Below are 20,740 nucleotides of genomic sequence, written 5' to 3'. Positions count from 1 at the left end.
GTCGGTGCCTATACAAGGAGCCGCACGTTAACTTCTGAAGAGCCGCATGTGGCTCCGGAGCCACAGGTTGGCCACCGCTGTGCTAAATACTCTTTGACCATAGAAGGGTTTTACTGAAAAAAGTCAGGTGTAACTAACGAAATGTGGCATGAATTATGCCAAGCAAAGATTCAAAATGAATAGTAGATTTGTCTACAACTGGACATGAACAAATATTAAAGCACAACTTTTTCCATTTCATCTCCCAAGAATATTTGATGCACTGTGCTTCATTTTATCATCACTATATAAAATAAATATTAGTTGTATTAATGGCATGATATCAGCTACAGTACCTTTTTTGGGAGTCCATTATAAAATGTAAGTGCAATAAAGCAAATCACCTCAAGATCCAGAGCCATTCTAAAAGGATTTAGATTGATTAATTTGTTAATGACATGCTTATATCTGTCAAAAGTTCACAGATGCCATATTAACTTCTGTAATCACAAAATTCCAGTACTAAAGAAGAAAATACATTTGAATGTGTGATAAGGCTTGCCCATGCAAACAATGACAAATGAGCTTTCATCTGCTTCCTTTATACAGTGACCAGCAGAGCAGAGTTTAGAATAGTTAAGAATGTTCAAATAATAAAACAAATGTTTATTTGTAAGCACATAAGTGTGTTCACAGAATGCCAGAGGCACGATTCATTGTCTTCAATGGGCCCTGGACATTAAGCTATTCCACTTAAGGGGAAACTGTAAAGTAATTATATTTGGAAGTTCTCTTTGTGTAAGTATGTATGTAAATGAAGTTTAAAACTAATGAGACTGATCTCAGTGTATCCATCACTTACTTCTTGTCAGTAGTTTGCTTGAGTGCACCACCTCTCAAATTGCAGAGACAACATTCCTAAAGAAAAAAAGTAAAAACAAGTAAGTTATACTGACTACTAGCAATGCCAATTTTATTCATTTAATGTTTTAAAGGATTTGCAAACTATTAATATTATTGACTGACTTATAACATGACATTCACAAACATCACAGTGCCACACAAGAAAAATATAAAAATGTAATAACAAGCGAAAAGAGCCACAAAAAAATGAGTTTTGAGAATAACCCTTGAAAAAACTGACAAATCATTTGAATAGAAGTCAAATGGAAGGGCATTCCCCTAACGCTTGAATATAAAGTTCTTTATCTGGAATTAATACAGAGCCCATCAAGTTAAACGAAATTAAAATTGCACATAATTAAATTAGTAAAAATTACTATGGAATCATAGACTTCAACCTGGCTGGTTCAACTGTGCACTTTGGAGACCAGCTTTTTTTGTCGTGCGATTGCACAATAATAGACACTCATGTCAGCTAGGACACTCATGTCGATAATTCCCAAATCTATACACTGTGAGAGGCAGTGCGATCTAGCAGATAGAGCACTAGATTGGGACTCAGGAGACCTATGCTCTATACTTGCTGAGTGACCTCGGGCAAACCACTTACTTTCCTTTGCTTCAGTTTCCCATCTTTCAAATGGGGATGATAGTGACCTCCTTTGTAAAGTGCTTTGAGCTCTACTGATGAGAAGTGCTGATTGAAAGCTAATAATAAAGTTAGTGGGGGGCCTGTGACTGGAACTGTATTCTCCCCTTGATCCAACAGAGCACAAGTTTGTTGATTTTCAGGGTACATGGCAAGGCCTGCTTCAGTGGTTCCCAAAATATTTTTGGTCAGAGAGCAATAGTTTGGTGAATAGGCTCTCCCACTTCACCGCCTCACACCACACTGTGGTACAAATGCTCTGCCTACTCCCTGTCTCTCTTCAGCCCTCCTCCTTTCTCTTTCTTTCTTTCTGTCTGTCTTCTTATCTTCTTCTCTCCCCCAATTTTTTTTTATTCATTGTTGGGTTTTGTTCCCCTCTCTACTTTGCTTCCTAATACTGTTCTCCCCATGCTACATGACGCATAGGGTGGAGAGCTGGTAGCTCTGTGGGCCTGGGACATATGCACACTATTATTATGATTATTTATATTACCGTAGCACCGATGAGGCTATCATGGACCTGGACCCCATTGTGCTGGGCACTGTACAAACACAGAACAAAAAGATGGCCCCTTCCTCAAGGAGCTCTGTAGCTGAGTTGTGTGGTGAAAGAGCAGAGATCCAAATCTTGAGCTAAGAAGTTGCCTCCTGATCTTATAGTTCTCATGCATTATGGATCACCAATTATATAAGGAAGCAGAGAAGGAAGATGGTATTACAGGAGCTGCTCATTGCTTTACCCACAGTAGCTTGTTTGCACTGGACAGTCAGAGGGGATCCAGGGTGTGTTGGTTGGATGGACCATTTGGAACCCAAAAACGTGCTCTCAAGGTCACAGTTCCCCCACATTCCACTACCCTTTATAGAAGCAAGCAATGCCTGCCTCAGTGAGTAGAACCATACGACCCAGAGTAGTTCCCTCAAGTGTTCAAAGGATGGGAACTAAACCCATTTACTAGGAACAGATGTAAATGGGAAAACTGGACTGAAAGTGGCTGCTGCTTTAGAGAGAAATAATGGTCTGCTTCCTCCATGAGAGGGCCCCAAACTGTATTATTTTGTTTACTGTTGTGAGCCTTGTTTTCTGATTAAGTAGCCCAAAAGGCTAAGAGCTTTTTTTCCAGGAGACTGTACCGGTTGTTGGCTCTCTGAGAACAAACTGACCTCTTTTCCTAGAACACGTATTTTGCCCCAAACTCAGGAGTCGCCTAGAGTTGTAAGTGGGGTTCTGGAACTGGGCCCTATCACACAGAACCTTTCATTTCTCCCATAGCTCAAAGCTCTTCTTCTGAGCCTATGCTCCCTGGACTGGTCTAACACCCCATCAGCGTGACACACTCCCACTGTTTTTCCTTTCTCTCTTGGGCTTTCAATTTCCTGGCTGCTTGGAGAAATGGAGACAAAGCCTGGTGTTTCTAGTCCATATACTTCCAACTATGTTGTATGGCAGCAGGCAGAGTGAGAGGAACTCTGGTCTGCCCCAGGGATTTTGTGCCTTTCTAGATCCACATGCCATACAGAACTGGTCTAACCTACATTCTTTCTATTTCAAGCACTGTTCCTTGTTATGCTGCTTCAAGCACTGGAAATAATCCCTCTTCTTCCTTTATCTTATTACCTCTCAAATATTTGTAGACTCTTATCATATCCTCCACTCGGTCTCCTTTTCTCAAGCTGTACATGTTAAATTCCCATAACCTCTCATCAAGGTCAAATCTTCTAATCCTTTTATCATGTTTGTTGCTCTTCTCTAGATTCTCTCTCATTTATCTGTCATTAGCATAATGAGATGCTGAAATCCATATATTCTCAAGAGTGGCCATATCAAGGCTGTGTAAACAAGCATATTCCCGTCCTTACCCTGCATATGATACCACTGTATCATGAGCAACACACTTGTGGAGAACTACTGAGCCAAGAAAGCATGTGGTGAGGATTTTCCTAAACTAGATGCCAAGTACCCAAAACATTAAGGCTTAGTACACTTTAGTTCACTTCACTATCAGCTGACTGAAATAACATGACAATAGTGCATTTAAGAAGCTAATAGGCACAGGACAGTTTCCAATAATGACAACAATAAAACCACGAGGAAACATAATTTTGTAATAATGTCACACAGAAAATTCTTTCCATTTAAAAGAGCATGAAAATAAAATGTAAATAAGTCAAATTAATAGCAGATGAATCTGTCTCTTGGCGTCATCTCAAGACAGAGAAAAGGGAATGTGAGGGAAAAGAGAAGTTTGGTCCAAGTAGATATTAAGGTTATAGGCCCAAATCCTGGCTCAGTCAAATCTGAGCTCTCCAGCTTCAAACATATCTCACAGTCAGTGAGAAAATGAATGGGCCAAGAAGCACAAAGGGAAAGATCCAAAATGGATCTCTGTTACCCAAAGAGATGAAAGGACCATCAAGCCAATGATCTTCCTACCTCTGTAGTGATCAATAAGAGGGGAAGAGAGACAACAGCATTTCCTAAAGGAACCCATTCATGACTCATTCTCAGTTCTGCAGCAGTTTGGCAGGGATAACTGAAAGGAAGAGCTAGAATAATCACCCCAGATAGGGGAAGAAAGAGAGAAAATCTGGCTCAGGGGATGCCTCCTTGGGACAAAAAGCTCATTTGTATGAACTCACTTTCCCACACTTCCTCCCCACCCCTCACACAGTTCAATGGTTTCTAAACCTTATAGGAGCACATTTCTTCTTCCATTCTTGCTTTAAAAATGAAGTGGCTTTTTTTCTGTCTGAAAAATAACCATCAGTATTTTCACTCCTACTTTATAATTCCCTGATGTTGTTGTTCATACTTGGTTCAAAAAATTAATGCTGGGATAAGAATAAACTTGTTTTAATGTCCCTCACCTGCGACAAGTGTTTGTAATTAGAAGGAAGAGCCTAAAGTGACCATCTGCACTATATTCTGCTATTGCATCTAGGCAAGGCTCAGAGCCCTGAAAACTTCCTATGAATACAATAAAGATTATTCAAGCAGCAGAGGGTAAAAATTCAGTTTTTTCTTATAGAAATTTCTCTGTCAAGTTGTTAGTAAGAAACCACTCCTATTGCTGTTTATTCCATAGTTACCTACTATAGGGTTTCTTGCAACTTCTTCTGGAGCACCGTCATGGTCAGAGACAGAAGGTGGGACTCTCACCTCCACTCTAGCACTTTTACACCAGGTAAAAGGGTCAAAGTGATGTAAAGGATTGTAAAAACTAATTCCTGGTAGGGGAGGATTCCCCCAGCACATGACAGCAGAAGACAGCCTTATGGCTGTCTGCCAAGGACAAGCCCTGGTGTAGCGGGCATACTGGAGAGAGAAGGTCCCTACAGAACATAGCATTGCAGAGACTCTGGGCAGTGATGTGACCCATAGGCAGCTGGGGAGAGGCTGTCATATCTTGGACAGCCCCCCAGAGATGTCTAAATTTCATTGGTGGGGCATGGAGCAGCTCAGAAATGGGAGGGTGCAAAGGTGGCTTAAAGCCACCTCATCTCCTCTTCACCATGGGCTATGAGTTCTATGCTGTGTTTCTAAGCAGTACAGCACAGACTCTCACATGGACTACTGGAGTATATGCATCTGGTGTGATCTGATATGGTAAGTGCTATGCAGCTACCTTAGCCAGATTGCTGACAATGAATATTTTGGAGTTTGGTTGTTTTGAGGGGGGGGGGGGATTTGGTGGAAGGGGGTGATTATTTAAAGAAGAAGCTGGAAGAAATCCTTTAAGTGCTGAGACGCACTGAGCTTGGAGAATTACATCTACTGTGGACAGAATAAGTATTAGTGAAATTATGTATGTACTACTAGCTCTTGCTCATGCCCTTCAGAAGATGTGCGCATCGCAGGGTAGCACTGGTCTTTGTTGCAGGTGCACTGTATTAGAAGAGCATGTCCAATCCGTTATCCACCATCGCTCCCACAATCCAACACTTGCTTTACACAGAAACTTTCTCCCATTTTGTACTTTGACTGAATGTTAATTTCTCCCCTAGTCTATTATTTCACATTTACCTAAATTAAATCTCAGACCATTTTAAATGGCTCATCTGTTTAAAAGATCTCCAGAACATTCCACACAGTATTTTGTAAAAAATCTTTCCGTTAGTGAGCGTGCAGTCTTGCCTAGTTTCATATGGTTTGAGAACATATTGAAGCTACAGCTTACTTTATCTTCCAGATCCTTAATGAAGATAATAAATAGTATAATTGCCAGTACCAATCACCCTGTGGGACCCAGATTGTCAGTACTCTTCAATTTGATATTGTAGAATTACTCTTGTTTACAATGGTATGGCAAAGTTTGTAACCACCCTATAGTATTCTTACACATGTACATCATCTTTTTCATTTCTTTGCTACTATTTCTACAAGGAACTGTACTGAAAGCCTGACATATAAATAAATTGAGTGAACTTCCCTTCTCTTTGTCTTTCTGTAATTATAGCCAAGATGGGGACCAGGTTTGTTCAAATGAATGTAATTTATTAATTCAAAATTAGTTATTAGTTATTTATTAGATGAGAGTAAATACCGCAAAAATATCTTTGGTTGTGTCTGAGTACCTTTTTTCACTTTCTTCCAACATTCAAGCTATCGTATTTTGTTGACACCAATGCTTACAGAAAACGGTTTTTGAACTCATGCTTGAGTACTCTCTTCAGAAGTAGTAGTATTTTATATGGGATAGGAGTCTGTTTGACACAGCAAGGAATCAAGATTCCCCAAACCCGTCAGCACAGTCTTGGCACAGACGTGTATAAACAAGCCAAACAAAGATTTGACAGTACTCTTACTGACAACTAGGCTATGGCCTTTTCACATACTGCTTTCTGATTAAATTGCTCTCTCTCCCTGAGACAGTGAAAGCCCCAGTGGCTTCTTCAAACTCACATCATAAGAGCTGCCCTTAGTCAATCAGGGAACAGAAAAAAAATATTACATATGTGACCAAAATTAACTAACCCAGGTGAATTTCAAGTATCAAATACGCAGAGTAAACTATATAACTATCAATTAAGTTTAAAAAATGCCCTGAATGCATATGAACAAAAAAGGAATCCAAGGAACTCGTGATTTGTCAAGGATATTTTGCAAGCAGAAAAAAGAGCTAAATTCATCAAACAAATTATTTGCTGGGAACTATTTGTCTGGCTATAATTATTACTCATCATACGCTTGTCTTCTAAATGGTTATATTCTATAGAAACTTTTAGTAATATTAATTTGTCACAAAACTGTAAAAATGCAAGAGTGGCACATTAGATTTTGATTAGCGTCACATCAGCATCTTCATAAAAAAGTTACATTTGGGACGGGAGATAACTCTATGTTTTTAATAGGATATAGAACCCATATTTAAATTTTACAGCAAACCAGTCTAGGAAAAATGCATAGTTGTTCTGCAGTTCTAAGCATACATTGTAAAGAAAAATGGTCAACGGGCTTTTCCCATGCCTCTGCTTACTGCAACCTGTGACTGGAAAGCATTTCTTAAGATGTTGTCTCAGCCAACTGCCAAAGGATAGGCACCGTTTTCTCCCCCACTGCCACCGAGAAGAGGACAGTTGATTCTATACTGAGTGACATTATCTCAAAATAATCTCGGACTCATATGGTCTCGTTAAAAACAAGTTTATGATGTTTAGAGAAAAATCAAATATAAATAAGCCTCTAGTCTTGAACTCTGCCAAAGCTAAGCTGTGCAGTACAATTTCTGTAGTTGCAATGCAGAAACAAAGGCTTACACTTTCCCCAGCTCGCCCTGTTCTCTTCTACAAAGCATCCCCTCTGAACTCAAAATAAGTGTCCCTGGCTCTCCCTCCCTGTATTAACACAGATACCCCTTCTGTCTCACATTATGTCTATTATATACTTCCCAAATCCATTTAGATTTGTGCTCATTGCTTTGGATAAGCAGTTTGGTTTTCTGCCCCTTTTTTTACAACATTCTTCTGGAAGTGTTCTTTAAAGGGGCTTTCTCTTAGGGTGTATTTTCATTTCACTCCAAGGTAATGGACTGCAGCTGGAAAACAGCCTTTTGGGATCCCAATTAACCTCCTTTCAAATGTTTACTGTCTCTGACTTGTGGTGTTACCTTAACACCAACTCTTTAAAGAGACATAGCTTCTATTTTTTCAGAAAAACTTAACGTTTATACACAGGCGTGCATTGTCAGGGCTGGTACCACCACCTATTATTAAGGTTGCCTGACACTGCCCATGAGAAGACCCTGTTTTCAGCTGCTTATAACTGCAAAAATTGTACTGCTTCAGCTAAAAATTTGTCACATTGGCTGTCTACCGCCAGCTTTTTTTTTTTTTTTTTTTTGGAATAATTTCAGCCAAAGTGGTTCAGCCATTTCTGAGAAGGCAGCTGGGGGGAAAAATAGGGATCCTGTGGCAAAAACAGTATGTGATTACATAATTAAAGACTGTGTCATAATGCACATGGACAAGGGGGGCAGAATTAAGGTTGCACAGGCAATCTGAATTCTAGCATTTCCTAATTTTTATGTGCTTGGCATTGCAACCTTCAAAATGTTCTATTAGTATAGCTTTTTGTGTGTAATATGATATATATTTTCATGTACATATCATTTACCTAATACAACAGACAACATTACAGAACATTTTTATGATGCTACAACTCTTTACAAAACAAAGTAAACTACTTTCATTGCCCTGAAAAGCATACAGTCCAAGGGCCCCATACTGAGACCTTGGAAGGACAAATTTAAACTACTTTTACACTTTACAGGGTTCAAAATTAAATGCATCAACTCAAGAAAGGAACCCGAAGACTTTTGCTTAATGTGCAGCTGTGGTCAAAAATGCTAACAAGATGTTAGGATGCATAAGGAATCAGATGGAGAGTAATCAAGAGAATATTATGCTTTTACATAAACCAAGGGTGCAGCCTCCTCTGGAATAGTGTATGCAGTTGAGGCCAACCCGTCTCAGAAAGGATATTGTAGAACTAGAGAACGTTCAGAAAAGGGTAACCACATTAAGGGCATGAACAAATTCTCATAGTAAGAGAGATTGAAAAGATTGGGATTGTTATCTTAAAGAGGAGACATGATAAAGGTATATAAAATAAGGAATGGTATAGAGAAGAGAGATGGGGTAGTTCTGTTCTCCCTGTCTCATAACACGAAAACAATGGGACATTCAATTAAATTAAAAGGTGTCAAATTCAAAACTGATAATGCTTTCCATACAAAATGTGATAAGACTGTGGAACTCATTGCCGCAGGATATTGTTGAGGCCAAGAAATTAGCAAGATTCTAAAAGGGATTGGACATTCACATGGATAACAAAAATATCCAGAGTTCTTATAATTAATAAGAAACATTCTGGAAGTGAACGTAAGCCTCATACTTCAGTATTTAAGTCAGGGGTGGGCAAACTTTTTGACCCGAAGGCCACATGTGGATGGGGAAATTGCATGCAGGGCCATGAATGTAGGGCAGGGGGGTCAGAGTGTGGGAGGGAGTGCGGGGTGCAGGAAGGGGCTCAGGGCAGGGGCTTGGGGTGCAGGAGGGGTGCAGGGTGTGGCAGGGGGCTTAGGGCAGAGGATTGCGGTGCAGGCAGGGAGCTCAGGGCAGGGAGTTGGGGTGGAGGGATTCGGGGTGCGGGTTCCAGCCCGGCACCGCTTACCTGGAGCGGCTCCAGGGTGGCAGCGGCGCACACCAGGGCCAGGGCAGGCTCCTTGAGCGCACCTGCCCTTGCCTGTGGGTACCTTCCCTGAAGCTCCCATTGACCGTGATTCCCTGGTCCCAGCCAATGAGAGCTTCGGGGGAGGTACCCACAGGCAAAAGCAGCACACAGAGCCCTCTGCCCCACCTCTCCCAGGGGCCACAGGGATGTGGTGCCGGCCGCTTCCCGGAGCAGAGCAGGGCCTGCAGCAACACAGGGTTGGCAATCCTGAGGGCCGGATCCACAGCCCTGAGGGGCCGGATCCGGCCTGCTGACCGTAGTTTTCCCACCCCTGGTTTAAGCCAATCTTTAAGTATTAGTGACCAGCATGGTATCTAATGTGGGGGGCAAGATTGTCTCACATCTGCCTACTGCATGGTGACCCCTGTTGGAGACAAAACAATGGACTAGATGGACCTTGGTCCAATCCATGGGTCCAATCCATTATGGTAGTTTCTATATTCCTCGGTTAAAATGACAGTATCCAGATTGATAGTCTAAACCTTGATTTACTATTTAAACAATCCTGTCAGGAAGGTCTCACAGTTTGGATCCTTTCCAATCTTATTGCTTCTAAAGTGTGTGTTAATAAACACTGCCTGACAGACTGTTATTCTAACAGTAAACACAAACCAAGGTACGCACATTGCCAGTATCAATCCTTGCATGCGATTCTCACAGTAAGTTATTTGTCCTTTTATTATTCTTATTTATTTTTCTGACAGCAGCATGGATTGGTTTGAAAAAGAAATACAGAGAAAGTATCAGGAAGGTTAAGCCTTTCCTACTGGAGCCACACCAATTCTGATAATTTCCCTTTAAAAATGGCCAAATTCTTTTAAAATCTGGTAACAAAAATACCTCGCTGGAGATTACGACTTTGTGTGCCAAGTTACAACATGAAGCACATTTTTATGGCTGAATTATCAAACCTTGAAAATCAGGGCTTATTATGGACGTGCTGACACAACCTCATCTACAGCGGTGCATCATTATAAGAAGACTGTCCCAATTCATTATTTTTTGTAGAATTAAATAATGTTCCAATGGCTCTTTAGAAGACATCAGTTAAAGAAATACCAATACAAAATAGTCTCCAGTGGCTGTCTTAAATGTCCTTGTTTTAGCTGATTTGCCAAATACGCCTCAGCAAGTCACGTTTTTAATACCTGGCCCAAACCAAAAAAGCTTTAAGAATTGTCCTCCTCAATCCATGTATTAGGCTCTTCTAACAGGAAATATAATCAAACAGAAATCCACTCTCACTAAATCTGAATTTGGAAATCAAAAACGAATGTACTTAAAGCACATCTGTACACAAATAACTGAACAACTAAATAAACAACTATTGCATGGTTACTATTAACACTCCATACAGCGTCCTTGAAACATGTCCAGGGCTCAAAAAATCTCTGATCTTTCAGTTGTCACTTCTGTGGCAAGTGACTTCAAATTCTGAAGCAGATTAAAGTCTGCAGTATTTCTGTGATAGTGAATTTGTACCTCCCTATCTCTCAAACTACAGTCAGCAGCAGAATTTCAGAGAGCTAGATAATGTTTGATTGTGTACATGTACGCAGTCTCCTCGCTTTAGAAATGTAGCAGGGACAAGTCTAACAGGACAAAAGCCAATCAGACCAGTTTGCAGCTTCCACCTTCGGTATATTCCGTGTAAAGACTGAGTGCCTGTGGCCACTTAAAGAATCACAGAAATCACATGAAATGTAGTAATTTGTTTTCTACTACAAAAACCGGCTGTAACTTGATAACAGAATACAGTGTTTTAAATTAGCTAAAATGATCTTAAGCACTTCCTTCTCCCATGCAGAGAACGACAGACAGTAGAATCTTGACCCAATTGAAATCATTAGCAAAACTCACAATGGGGCCAGGATTTCACCCTCTGTATTTAATGTTTCTTGAAGGAGTCTTAAAAAATGACTTTATTACCCTTGGGAAAGACTACCTACAAGTTAGTGTGAAAACAGTGGCTTGAGCCCAGGAAACATGCCTGTGCATTCACAAATACACATGTACCTATATGACTGTACACATATATACATATTTTGCAGATGCAACTTCAGCACCTTTGAAAATGTGGCCCTGTTCAGTAAACTGAATAGTGAGATATTACTTCTCATTCACCAAGCCATGAGGGGTAATATATAATATGTACTCAGGATCTAGAGATGCTTTATTTTGTTACTTTATTCTTTGTTCTCAGCATGATTAAAGCAGCTAAGGTGTAAGCATGTGTGTCCAAGTGAAGATAACTTCAAAGTGTTTCTTTCATTTTCATTGATTGGATCTATTTTCATCATTTAGAGTAAGTATCTACGAGCACATTTCTTTCCTTTCTCCTCCCCATTTTCTCCTTCCCCAAATTTTTTTTAAAAATAAAGGTATGTATGTTTGTGCAGAGTGCCTAAGGGGTGATGGCACTCCTGCACAGGGTATGGTATGCTGCGTTCCCTGAAATGTCGGTCATTATTCTTCCTGACTTTACTAGTGTTCTCCAGCTGAGGTATTTAAGATTAATGAGGCATTTGTTCTCAATCAAGAAGCTAGGTACGAATACAGTTTCATTTTCAAGAACTACACAGATGAATCATTTAATCATTTGGTCTTTTTATTTTTTGAGATGATTTTGTGGCTAATTTTTTGTGAGCAGTACTCTAACACAGATGGATTCAATGTCACTTTTCCTCTGTCTCAAAAATAATTATCAGTCAAACAATAACAACCGCACAGTAAAATATAAATGTGCATTATCTTACATGTGGGTGCATGCAAATGCTGAATGATACAAGAGCTGACATGTTGTGAGCTGTGCTAGAGGAGGTTCCCTGGGTGATAGTTACTGGTAATAAAGCTAAATAGCCATCCTACAATTTACTACATGGAAACTTACAAAATGCTTTTGCATATAATATTTTCATCGTTTCATTTAAATTAGAATTTTCTGGAGAGAAAAGTTAAACATAAAGCAGTGGAACTAAAAGTACTAATATGTACCATAATAAGCCTGCTTATCAGCATGCTGCTCTTCAATGGACTTGAAGAGGTGAAGAAAGGTACGGAAGCAGGGTGGCAATCATTCCATAATTATGTATTATTCACACAAAATATGGCTGCTGCTGCAATGTAGGTGTTCCACTATATTATACAAAACCTTCCTTATTATGCAGCAAAGAGATAAATATTTGCAATTATCTGATTTATGCATTTCTTTATAAAGAATAAGGATACTAATTTATATTACATTATATTTTTCATTATACAATTTACTGTTTTGCACTATGATTACTACTTTGTTTATATATAAGAATATCTCTGTTGCATGACTCTTGCAGAGAATACATGAGGACCAATGTGGCAAAAGTTCCACTGTTTTCAGAAGAAGCAGGCTAGGGGCCAATACTGAACAATTAATATACTTCAAAATTTAATGCATACTTAAATTGCAATATATACATTTCAATAAGTAAAAATATATTTTCATATTATTTAAAAGTTTTAGCAAACTAACTATAGTGAAAGCAGGGATAAGCCTAAATATTGACATGGCTAATTAGATGAGCACAATAGTCAGAAGTCTATTATCATAAGCATGTAGGAGCAGGTCTTCTGCTAGTGTAAATTATCCTCCATGACAATGAACCCAGCTGAGGATCTGCTCCATAAACTGAAAGTTATGTAAACCTACAGAAATGTAGGAGTGTAAATTTTCATAAGTGATTAGTGATTTTCAGGGCTCAACTTGAAGTACCTTAAAGGGCTCTGATTTTCAGAAAGCGCTGAGTTTTAAAATGGTGCTTTTAAAGTGTTTCAAAATGGGGTCCAAAAAATAGAGGCATTCTAAATCACTAGTCACTTTTTAAAAATATTGGGTTCTACAGATACATAATGAAACAGCTTAATACGGTGTATTCCTGTAAACTCCTAAAAGCAGTAACACTCCACCTGACCGACAGGACAGGAACGCCTTGTTTATAGGAACTCAGTATGAGCAATGGCATTCACCCTGTAGGGCAAGCACAATTTAAGTCTCTAAGATGTTAACGCTAATTCAGACATTTCTTTGGGCTCTTGATCGCCTATATAGGGAGCTCTCACATCTGTAAAATTTCTCAGCGAACACTAGAATCATTAGATGTATTTGGCTTACTTCAGTGTTTCAGTAAGACAATCCCTTTAAGACTACTTCAGCTTCAATCACCTAGATCAAAGGCAGATTTCATCTTTGAAGCTATCCAAGAACAGTATCATGTATACAAATAACAGAACCTATCCTAAACTACTACAGAAGGAAAAGCTGCTAACCAAAGAAAATAATGTGTGTCTGAATATTTCAGAGGACAGTTCGCCCAGCTAATAAATACAAGAAGGAATTTCCAACCAAAGGAAACAGCCTGGACTCCGTAACTTTTAGTACACCCAGAATCTGTTATACTTTCAAATGTCTGTCATATTCCTAGTAGGGACTTGAATGAAAAACAGCTTTCTGGACTTTCATTTCTATAGTGCCTTCCATCCCAAAGTGTTTTACAAACTTAAACAGATATACAAAATTAAATTACACACAGAGACCAATTCTCCTGTGAATTAAATATAAAATGCTGGAGAGAAAACAACAACTATTTAACAGGACAACACCAGTACACAATAGTTTCAGAAAGAAAGAGAAAAATGCCTTTTCCACTCAAAGCTAATAGTCACCATGCTGGAACTTGGCCAGGACACTGGGGTTAACATCCCTGCCATTGCTTCCACTCCTTCCAACCATCCCACCTGACCACCCTTTTTGTATCCTCCCACGCTGTCCCCTTATGGATGGAACACCCTGTCATCTTGTTGTTTATCATGTAGTCTTCCTCTGCATTCAAACCTCTTCTCAGAATATAATTCTCCCACCAGGCTTTCGGTGCTAACTCCCCTCAGATAATGGGGTATTTACATTAATAACCTATATTCACGGTTTATTATAGAAAACTGGATCCAGAATAGCATAAACTGGGAACATTTCAGAGTAGCAGCCGTGTTAGTCTGTATCTGCAAAAAGAACAGGAGTACTTGTGGCACCTTAGAGACTAACACATTTATTTGAGCATAAGCTTTTGTGGGCTACAGCCCACTTCATCGGATGCATAGAATGGAACATATAGTAAGAAGATATAGATATACATACAAAGAACATGAAAAGGTGGAAGTAGCCATACCAACTGTAAGAGGCTAATTAATTAAGATGAGCTATTATCAGCAGGAGAAAAAAAACTTTTGTAGTGATAATCAAGATGGCCCATTTAGACAGTTGACAAGAAGGTGTGAGGATATTTAATATGGGGAAATAGATTCAATATGTGTAATGACTCAGCCACTCCCAAGCCACTCCTGTTCAAACCCAAGTTAATGGTGTCTAGTTTGCATATTAATTTAAGCTCAGCAGTTTCTCATTGGAGTCTGTTTTTGAAGCTTTTCTGTTGCAAAATTGCCACCTTTAAGTCTGTTACTGAGTGACCAGCGAGGTTGAAGTGTTCTCCTTCTGGTTTTTGAATGTTATGATTCCTGATGTCAGATTTGTGTCCATTTATTCTTTTGCGTAGAGACTGTCCAGTTTGGCCAATGTACATGGCAGAGGGGCATTGCTGGCACATGATGGCATATATCACATTGGTAGATGTGCAGGTGAACGAGCCCCTGATGGCATGGCTAATGTGATTAGGTCCTATGACGGTGTCACTTGAATAAATATGTGGAAAGTAAAATATGTGGAACCCAAAGACAGAACAAAGCTTTCAGGAAGAGGTTGTGGTGAATACTGTGAGTAGCACATTTTTAAAAGGTAGAGCAATAACCCTGGCAGTAGCATTTTAATTAACTGTAGTCTTTTAAGAGGAGCATCAATTAAAAGGGAACCACAGTAAATAAAACTAGCAAACTATGAGATTTTATGTTATTGTCATAATCGCTAGAGGAGAAAGCCAAGAGCATAATCTAGCATCATTTCAGAGACATTAAAAAGACAGTTTTGTAAACATGACCCTAAAATGACAAATAGGATTCAAAAATAATTTCAATACTTTGAATCATGTGGATGGCTGCAATGTGGTTCCATATTAATAAAATTTCAAATATGGTAATTTATTAAAGTTGTGTTTGAAATTGATAAGTATTAGTTTATTTTCTCCAAGTAAAATTACAAATGTTTCCCCTTACTGAATTAAGAATGCCATTCAATCACGCAACCAAGTCAATGGGAGTTTTGCCACTTAGGTTTGACAACCCTCCAGGACTATCCTGGAGTCCAGAGGAATGAAATATTAATCTTTAATTAAAGATTATGCTATGTGATGTAATTTTTAGGAATACGTCCAACCAAAATTGGCAATCCTATTTGCCACTGACTTCAGCAGGGCCAGGATTTCACCTCAGCATCTATCCTCTCTCAAGTCCCACAGCTCACACTAATAAAATAAATTGTTTGTATTGGCATAACTAAGCTAAATGTGGTAATAAAGGCTACTGACTGCTAGATTAAAGAGAAAACGTTTAAAGTAAATTTAGTGCTAATAAAAGATGCCAGATTTATAGCCCTGAAAATTTTCCAGGTAAACATAGAACAGCTAAAATAAATAGGTAGCACTTGAAGGGTTAATGTCTAGCTATTCCACCTGGAAGCAGGCGGGGCACACCCTGACTGTTTCCTAGGAGCAATGCACACATTGCTCTATCCAAGGACAAGGGCTAGATATGAACCCTGAGAACTTGATTGTTTGGACAGCAACTGTGGGAGGTTTCCTTAGCCTGGGCTCAAGGCCTGAGAACCAGGATTGTAGTAGATAGAGGATGGTAATTAAGCATATGAATCAACGTCATACATTCCTTTGTGTAGCAGTGTGTAATGCTTAGGGGGAGAAATATAATAAAAGGAGAAGGTGGAAGGCGGGGGGGGCAGAACAGCCCATCTCCGCTGACCAGCCTGTTTGCTTGCATAAAGCTGTGTTCTGTCTCATCACTGAACCGCAACAAGCACTAATATATATTTCCAAAAGTTATCCTATCAATGTGCTTCTAGAGCACCAAGGGACCACTTCTAAAAATTAGAAGGCAATTAATATGTCCATTCAATCTTTGACACTCCCAACCAAAATGTCAACTTGTGCCACTAAGACAGTAGACAAATCCGGAAAAAAAACGGCACTGAGGCCAACTCCTCATTTCACACAGGTCACCAAACTGTATTGAGATTAATATGAAGTGGTCACCACTAATAATCTTGCAACACTTCTATCGACACACATCTACAACTACAACAGTTCACTTACATATTTTACACAGAGTTTCAAATGAAAAATACAAGACTGATCTCCTAGATGGACCCTGGTTTACCACCTATTCTCCTAGAAACATCACTATTCTCATGTACTCCTGAAAACACAGAAACCCTGAAGTCCTTTGTGCTTCCTCATCTCCAGTTCCAATACCCTCTTTTCCTTAGCTTCCAGACACCTCTCCAAGCCTACCCTGCTTCTCCACCTCCTCAACTTCCTACTAAGACCTAGGATTCCTCCTCAACCTGCCATTCATATGAAATAAATGACAATACCACATATTATCTAACTATTTATGTTCTTATATTGCACCTATCACCCTGTTATGTGACACTCCGGTGCTTTTAAATAGGAGCATTTCTTAAATAATCTCCAACTCTGGAGCTGTTTCAGGATCTTCACTTCTTACCTTCCTTCAACATGAAACTAACAAAATATGGGATTTCATATTCTTTTATACTTTTCCTCACTGTGTTTTGATAATTAAACATGCTTATTACATACAAAAAATGTAAACTCTCGCTGCTTTTTCCCTTAAGTCACACTGCTGTATATAATAGAGGTATAGGTTGTTTTTAATATCAGACTTCAAGCAAATGTTCTGAAGGTTCTCAGTATTTTGAACACAACAATGTGGTTTTCCATCCTTATTGCAGTCACCCAGGGAATTTTCATGAATGTTCGCCTTACAACCCCAACACTTAGAAATGCCACAGCTGTCCCTTTCTTGAAAGGAAATTGACAAACTTTTTGTTAGAGCAGCAGGGCTGTCTAACCCTGTTCACTTAACTGATAATTAGATTCTCAGTTAAAGGCACCCTGTCACTTGCTAGCATTGACTTTTGCCTTTCCCCGCACCCACCCACAACTCTGGAAAAACCATTACAAAAGCAGTTTACGAAGTCCTGAAATTCTTGATTGTTTGATAAAAAGCATTTAACAAGTTTTTCCATTGACCAGCAAAAGAGAAACATGAAAACATGTTACAGAAATAGTAATCCATTCTATACACACATTTTAATAACTATGCACTGAGCAAACACTGGACAACATCCTTATAAATCAGACAGTATTTTTGTCAGTTTTAAAACATTATTTCCCCTCTTGTTCCACTCAGCTTAGTCAATACGTACACCACACCTGCTACTCAGGGGGTTCAGGCGGTGATGCTCTCAAACAGTTTCCCCAGCAGACAACTCCCTGGGACCAGGGAGCTCTGTTCACTGCCTGAATGCCACCCCCTATACCCCCTGAGCAAGGATCCTCCCGTCTGTGGACCTCCAGGACTGACAGGCCTTATGGGAGTAGGGGATTGGAGTTGACTAAGTTGAGAGGAGCTCTTTAACCCTTCTTGACTGGGACAGGAAGCTGCCCCACCACAGTGAGCAATGTCACATTTTCCAGACACTTGTGTCTTCTTCAAAATATCTGAAAATTTCACCCCCTGATTCCTATTACTCTCTTTTCTAAGGCACATGACTGTAAGTTTTCTTTATGGAAGTCAGATAAGAGATGACCAGCTGCCTTAGGGAATCCAATATGTATTACCAGGGAAAGCCTGAACCTAGAGATGTGTCTTGCATCGCACCCTAAAATAGGATTTGTGCTCTGATAGAACTGCACCAGGAGTTAATTTCAGAGTGTAGGCCTTGCTACTGAAAATGCCTTAACTCTAGCCCTGCACTGAATTAATACACAAGCACATACAACTGCAGGGTCCCAACTGACCACAACCACCATAGCAGGAGGTATTGGGGGAAAAGCCTCTCTAAGAGAAATGATCCAGGGATAATATCTCTCACCAGGTGTCAAGACAGGGAGTTATTTGAACAATGACATAGTAATGCATATCTTGTTGAGGCATCGCCACAATAATAATAATAATACCTTGCTCTTCACCAGTAGATCTCAAAGCACTTTACAAAGGAGATCAGTGTTATTATCCCCATTTTACAAATAGAAAAACTGAGGCATAGAGAAGGGCAGTGACTTGTCCAAGGTCACCCAGCAGGCCAAAGCTAGGAATAGAACACTAGTATCCTGAGTCCCAGGCCAGTGCTCTCTTTTCCAAACCACACTGCCTCCATGCCTCAAGCATGCTCTTAATGTCCCTTTATTAGATGGATCCCTATTTAAACCTGGGGAATTCATGGTCAGTTGGTAACATCTACACTGTGGACACTCACTGAATACATAAAAATAAAATCTGCATTAGTGCTTATCGTGTGTATGTAGCGACCTACTTGGAATGTTTGTTTGTTTGTGCAATAGGTGCAAATGTGCAAATTTCCCAGGCTCAATGTAGACAGCCAATTTGCAAAGTTTGGCCTTTAACTTTCTAATGCCTAAAGGGGACAATATTTCTTTATCAAGTTTAGTTAATGCTTAGTAGATAGCTTTACAATTCAGTTATCCCATCCATTAGATTCCTATAAATCACACTTAGTAAGTATTTATTAATAATGAAATGATTGTACCACATTAAATCAGGAGGTTAGTGTTCATTAATCAGTTTTGTCACTTATAGCTTTGCATTTCTTAACTGGGTGATGAAATTAAATGCTTTCCCAGAGAATACAACTGCCATAAAATGTAACAGAAGTTTGTTGGGGGAAGGCAGATTGGCTAAATTCTGGACATGGAATGGCTAAATGAAAAAATAAATGGCCATTCCTTAGTAGTAGAGTGGTTGTAACTAAAAAGTCAGCATTTATCCAAAGTTGCCATTATGGGCATCAGAAATCCAGCAACTATGCAGAGAAATACTGCAGTGTTTTAGATACCACAGCATAGAGATTGCTGACTTTTTAATAGTGAACACTACATTTCTTCCATCAGTTACAATGAAAAATAGGAGCAGACATTGAAAAATATCCTATGAGCCTATATAGGAGACATGGGTTATAAAACCACCTTTTGAATCCCATTGTTTGAGTTAATGCAAACTAATCGGGTCAGAGATCTGCTTGATCCATGAGGAAAAATGTTAACATTCTGTAGAATTTTTAATTATTTTAAAATAACCTATCTTCTTAACAAAATTTATTATTGTTTACACTTTATCAAATATTATTCCTGAAAAAAAAGATTATGAAAACATGCAATTTTCCTGAAAGGACAGGATCCATCTATTTCCACTAACATTTAGTCCCTGCATTATTTTCTTTTTTGATCATACAATATGCATATATGGTTTGAGATATGAAATATTTTATGACCATTCACTGGTGTAAATCCATAAATGCTCTGAAAGAACAATTTCATACTTGCTGATAATTTATTATTCAGCTTCCCTCCTCTGCTCTCCCCAGCTTCCCATGCATACATTCTCCAGGACTAAAATATTTAGAGTATATTTCATTACTTCTTTTCCCTCCGATGTCTAGTCAAAGTTTGGGGGTTGCTTTCTTGGACAATTTTCTACAAAGAATATAATCTACTTGCTAGCAATTTTCTTGACAATGTAAAATTCTTTCAAGGCTCTCTTGCTCAAAACAATGAAATTTTACATTTAAATCTAATAATATTGTTAAAAGAGACCCAACCCCGCCCCCCCCCCCCCCACGTTACCAGCAATAAGTAGTGTATTTAGAAGAACCCAGCCCTGTATACTGCGTTCCAGATACAATACCTTGAGTGCTTTTTTTTGTTGGTCTGCGGGGAGTAGGATAACTAAATAAACTATGCAACTTACAGCTGTCCAAGCTCCTTTTTTGCATCGAGAACACAGCCATCCATCATGGACTTCGTGAGAAGGAACACCATAACAACCTATAATAAGAGAGTTGGGTTGACTAATATATTCTGCCCTTCTGGGTGTCTATCACTCTACACAATTCAGCTGTATAAAAACACTAAAATAACACATGCCTTGTGACCAAAATGACAAAATAATGAGCCCCTTCCCAGGTTAAGTCTAATGCTACTGCATAAGCAACTTATGGGACACACAGGTAGCAATTCATCTAGTTCTCAACTCTGAGAACCTTCAATGTTATTAGTTTCTGCTAGTCCAGTAATAGGCACTATATTTTTCCATATGAAAACAATTAAAAATCAGATAAATGAAGAAACACTAAATCTTTTCAACTATATGGCACTTACATAGGAGAATCACAATGTGCTATACCAACATTAACTAATTAAGTTCCAGTACCTCTCTGAAGT

The 20,740-nt window shown here is 39.1% G+C and overlaps 1 protein-coding gene across 19 annotated transcripts in view; it reads right to left on the bottom strand.

Annotated features, from left to right (window-relative positions):
• Positions 1-20,740, bottom strand: part of KDM4C (lysine demethylase 4C) — a 437,490-nt gene that overhangs the window by 117,572 nt on the left and 299,178 nt on the right. For all 19 annotated transcript variants that reach the window (XR_012159108.2, XM_073345318.2, XM_073345317.2 and 16 more), the window contains 2 exons: positions 20,268-20,344; positions 842-897 (listed from right to left, as the gene is read on the bottom strand). Coding sequence is in view for 18 of the 19 variants with exons in the window: in XM_073345318.2 (XP_073201419.1) it covers positions 842-897; positions 20,268-20,344 (133 nt within the window). In the remaining variant the exon portion in view is untranslated. The remainder of the gene's footprint in view (positions 1-841; positions 898-20,267; positions 20,345-20,740) is intronic.

This window comes from Lepidochelys kempii, chromosome 5, assembly GCF_965140285.1.
Source record: "Lepidochelys kempii isolate rLepKem1 chromosome 5, rLepKem1.hap1, whole genome shotgun sequence".
Taxonomy (NCBI): domain Eukaryota; kingdom Metazoa; phylum Chordata; order Testudines; family Cheloniidae; genus Lepidochelys; species Lepidochelys kempii.
Note: the sequence above shows the minus strand (reverse complement) of the source record. Positions and strands in the feature narration are given on the sequence as shown.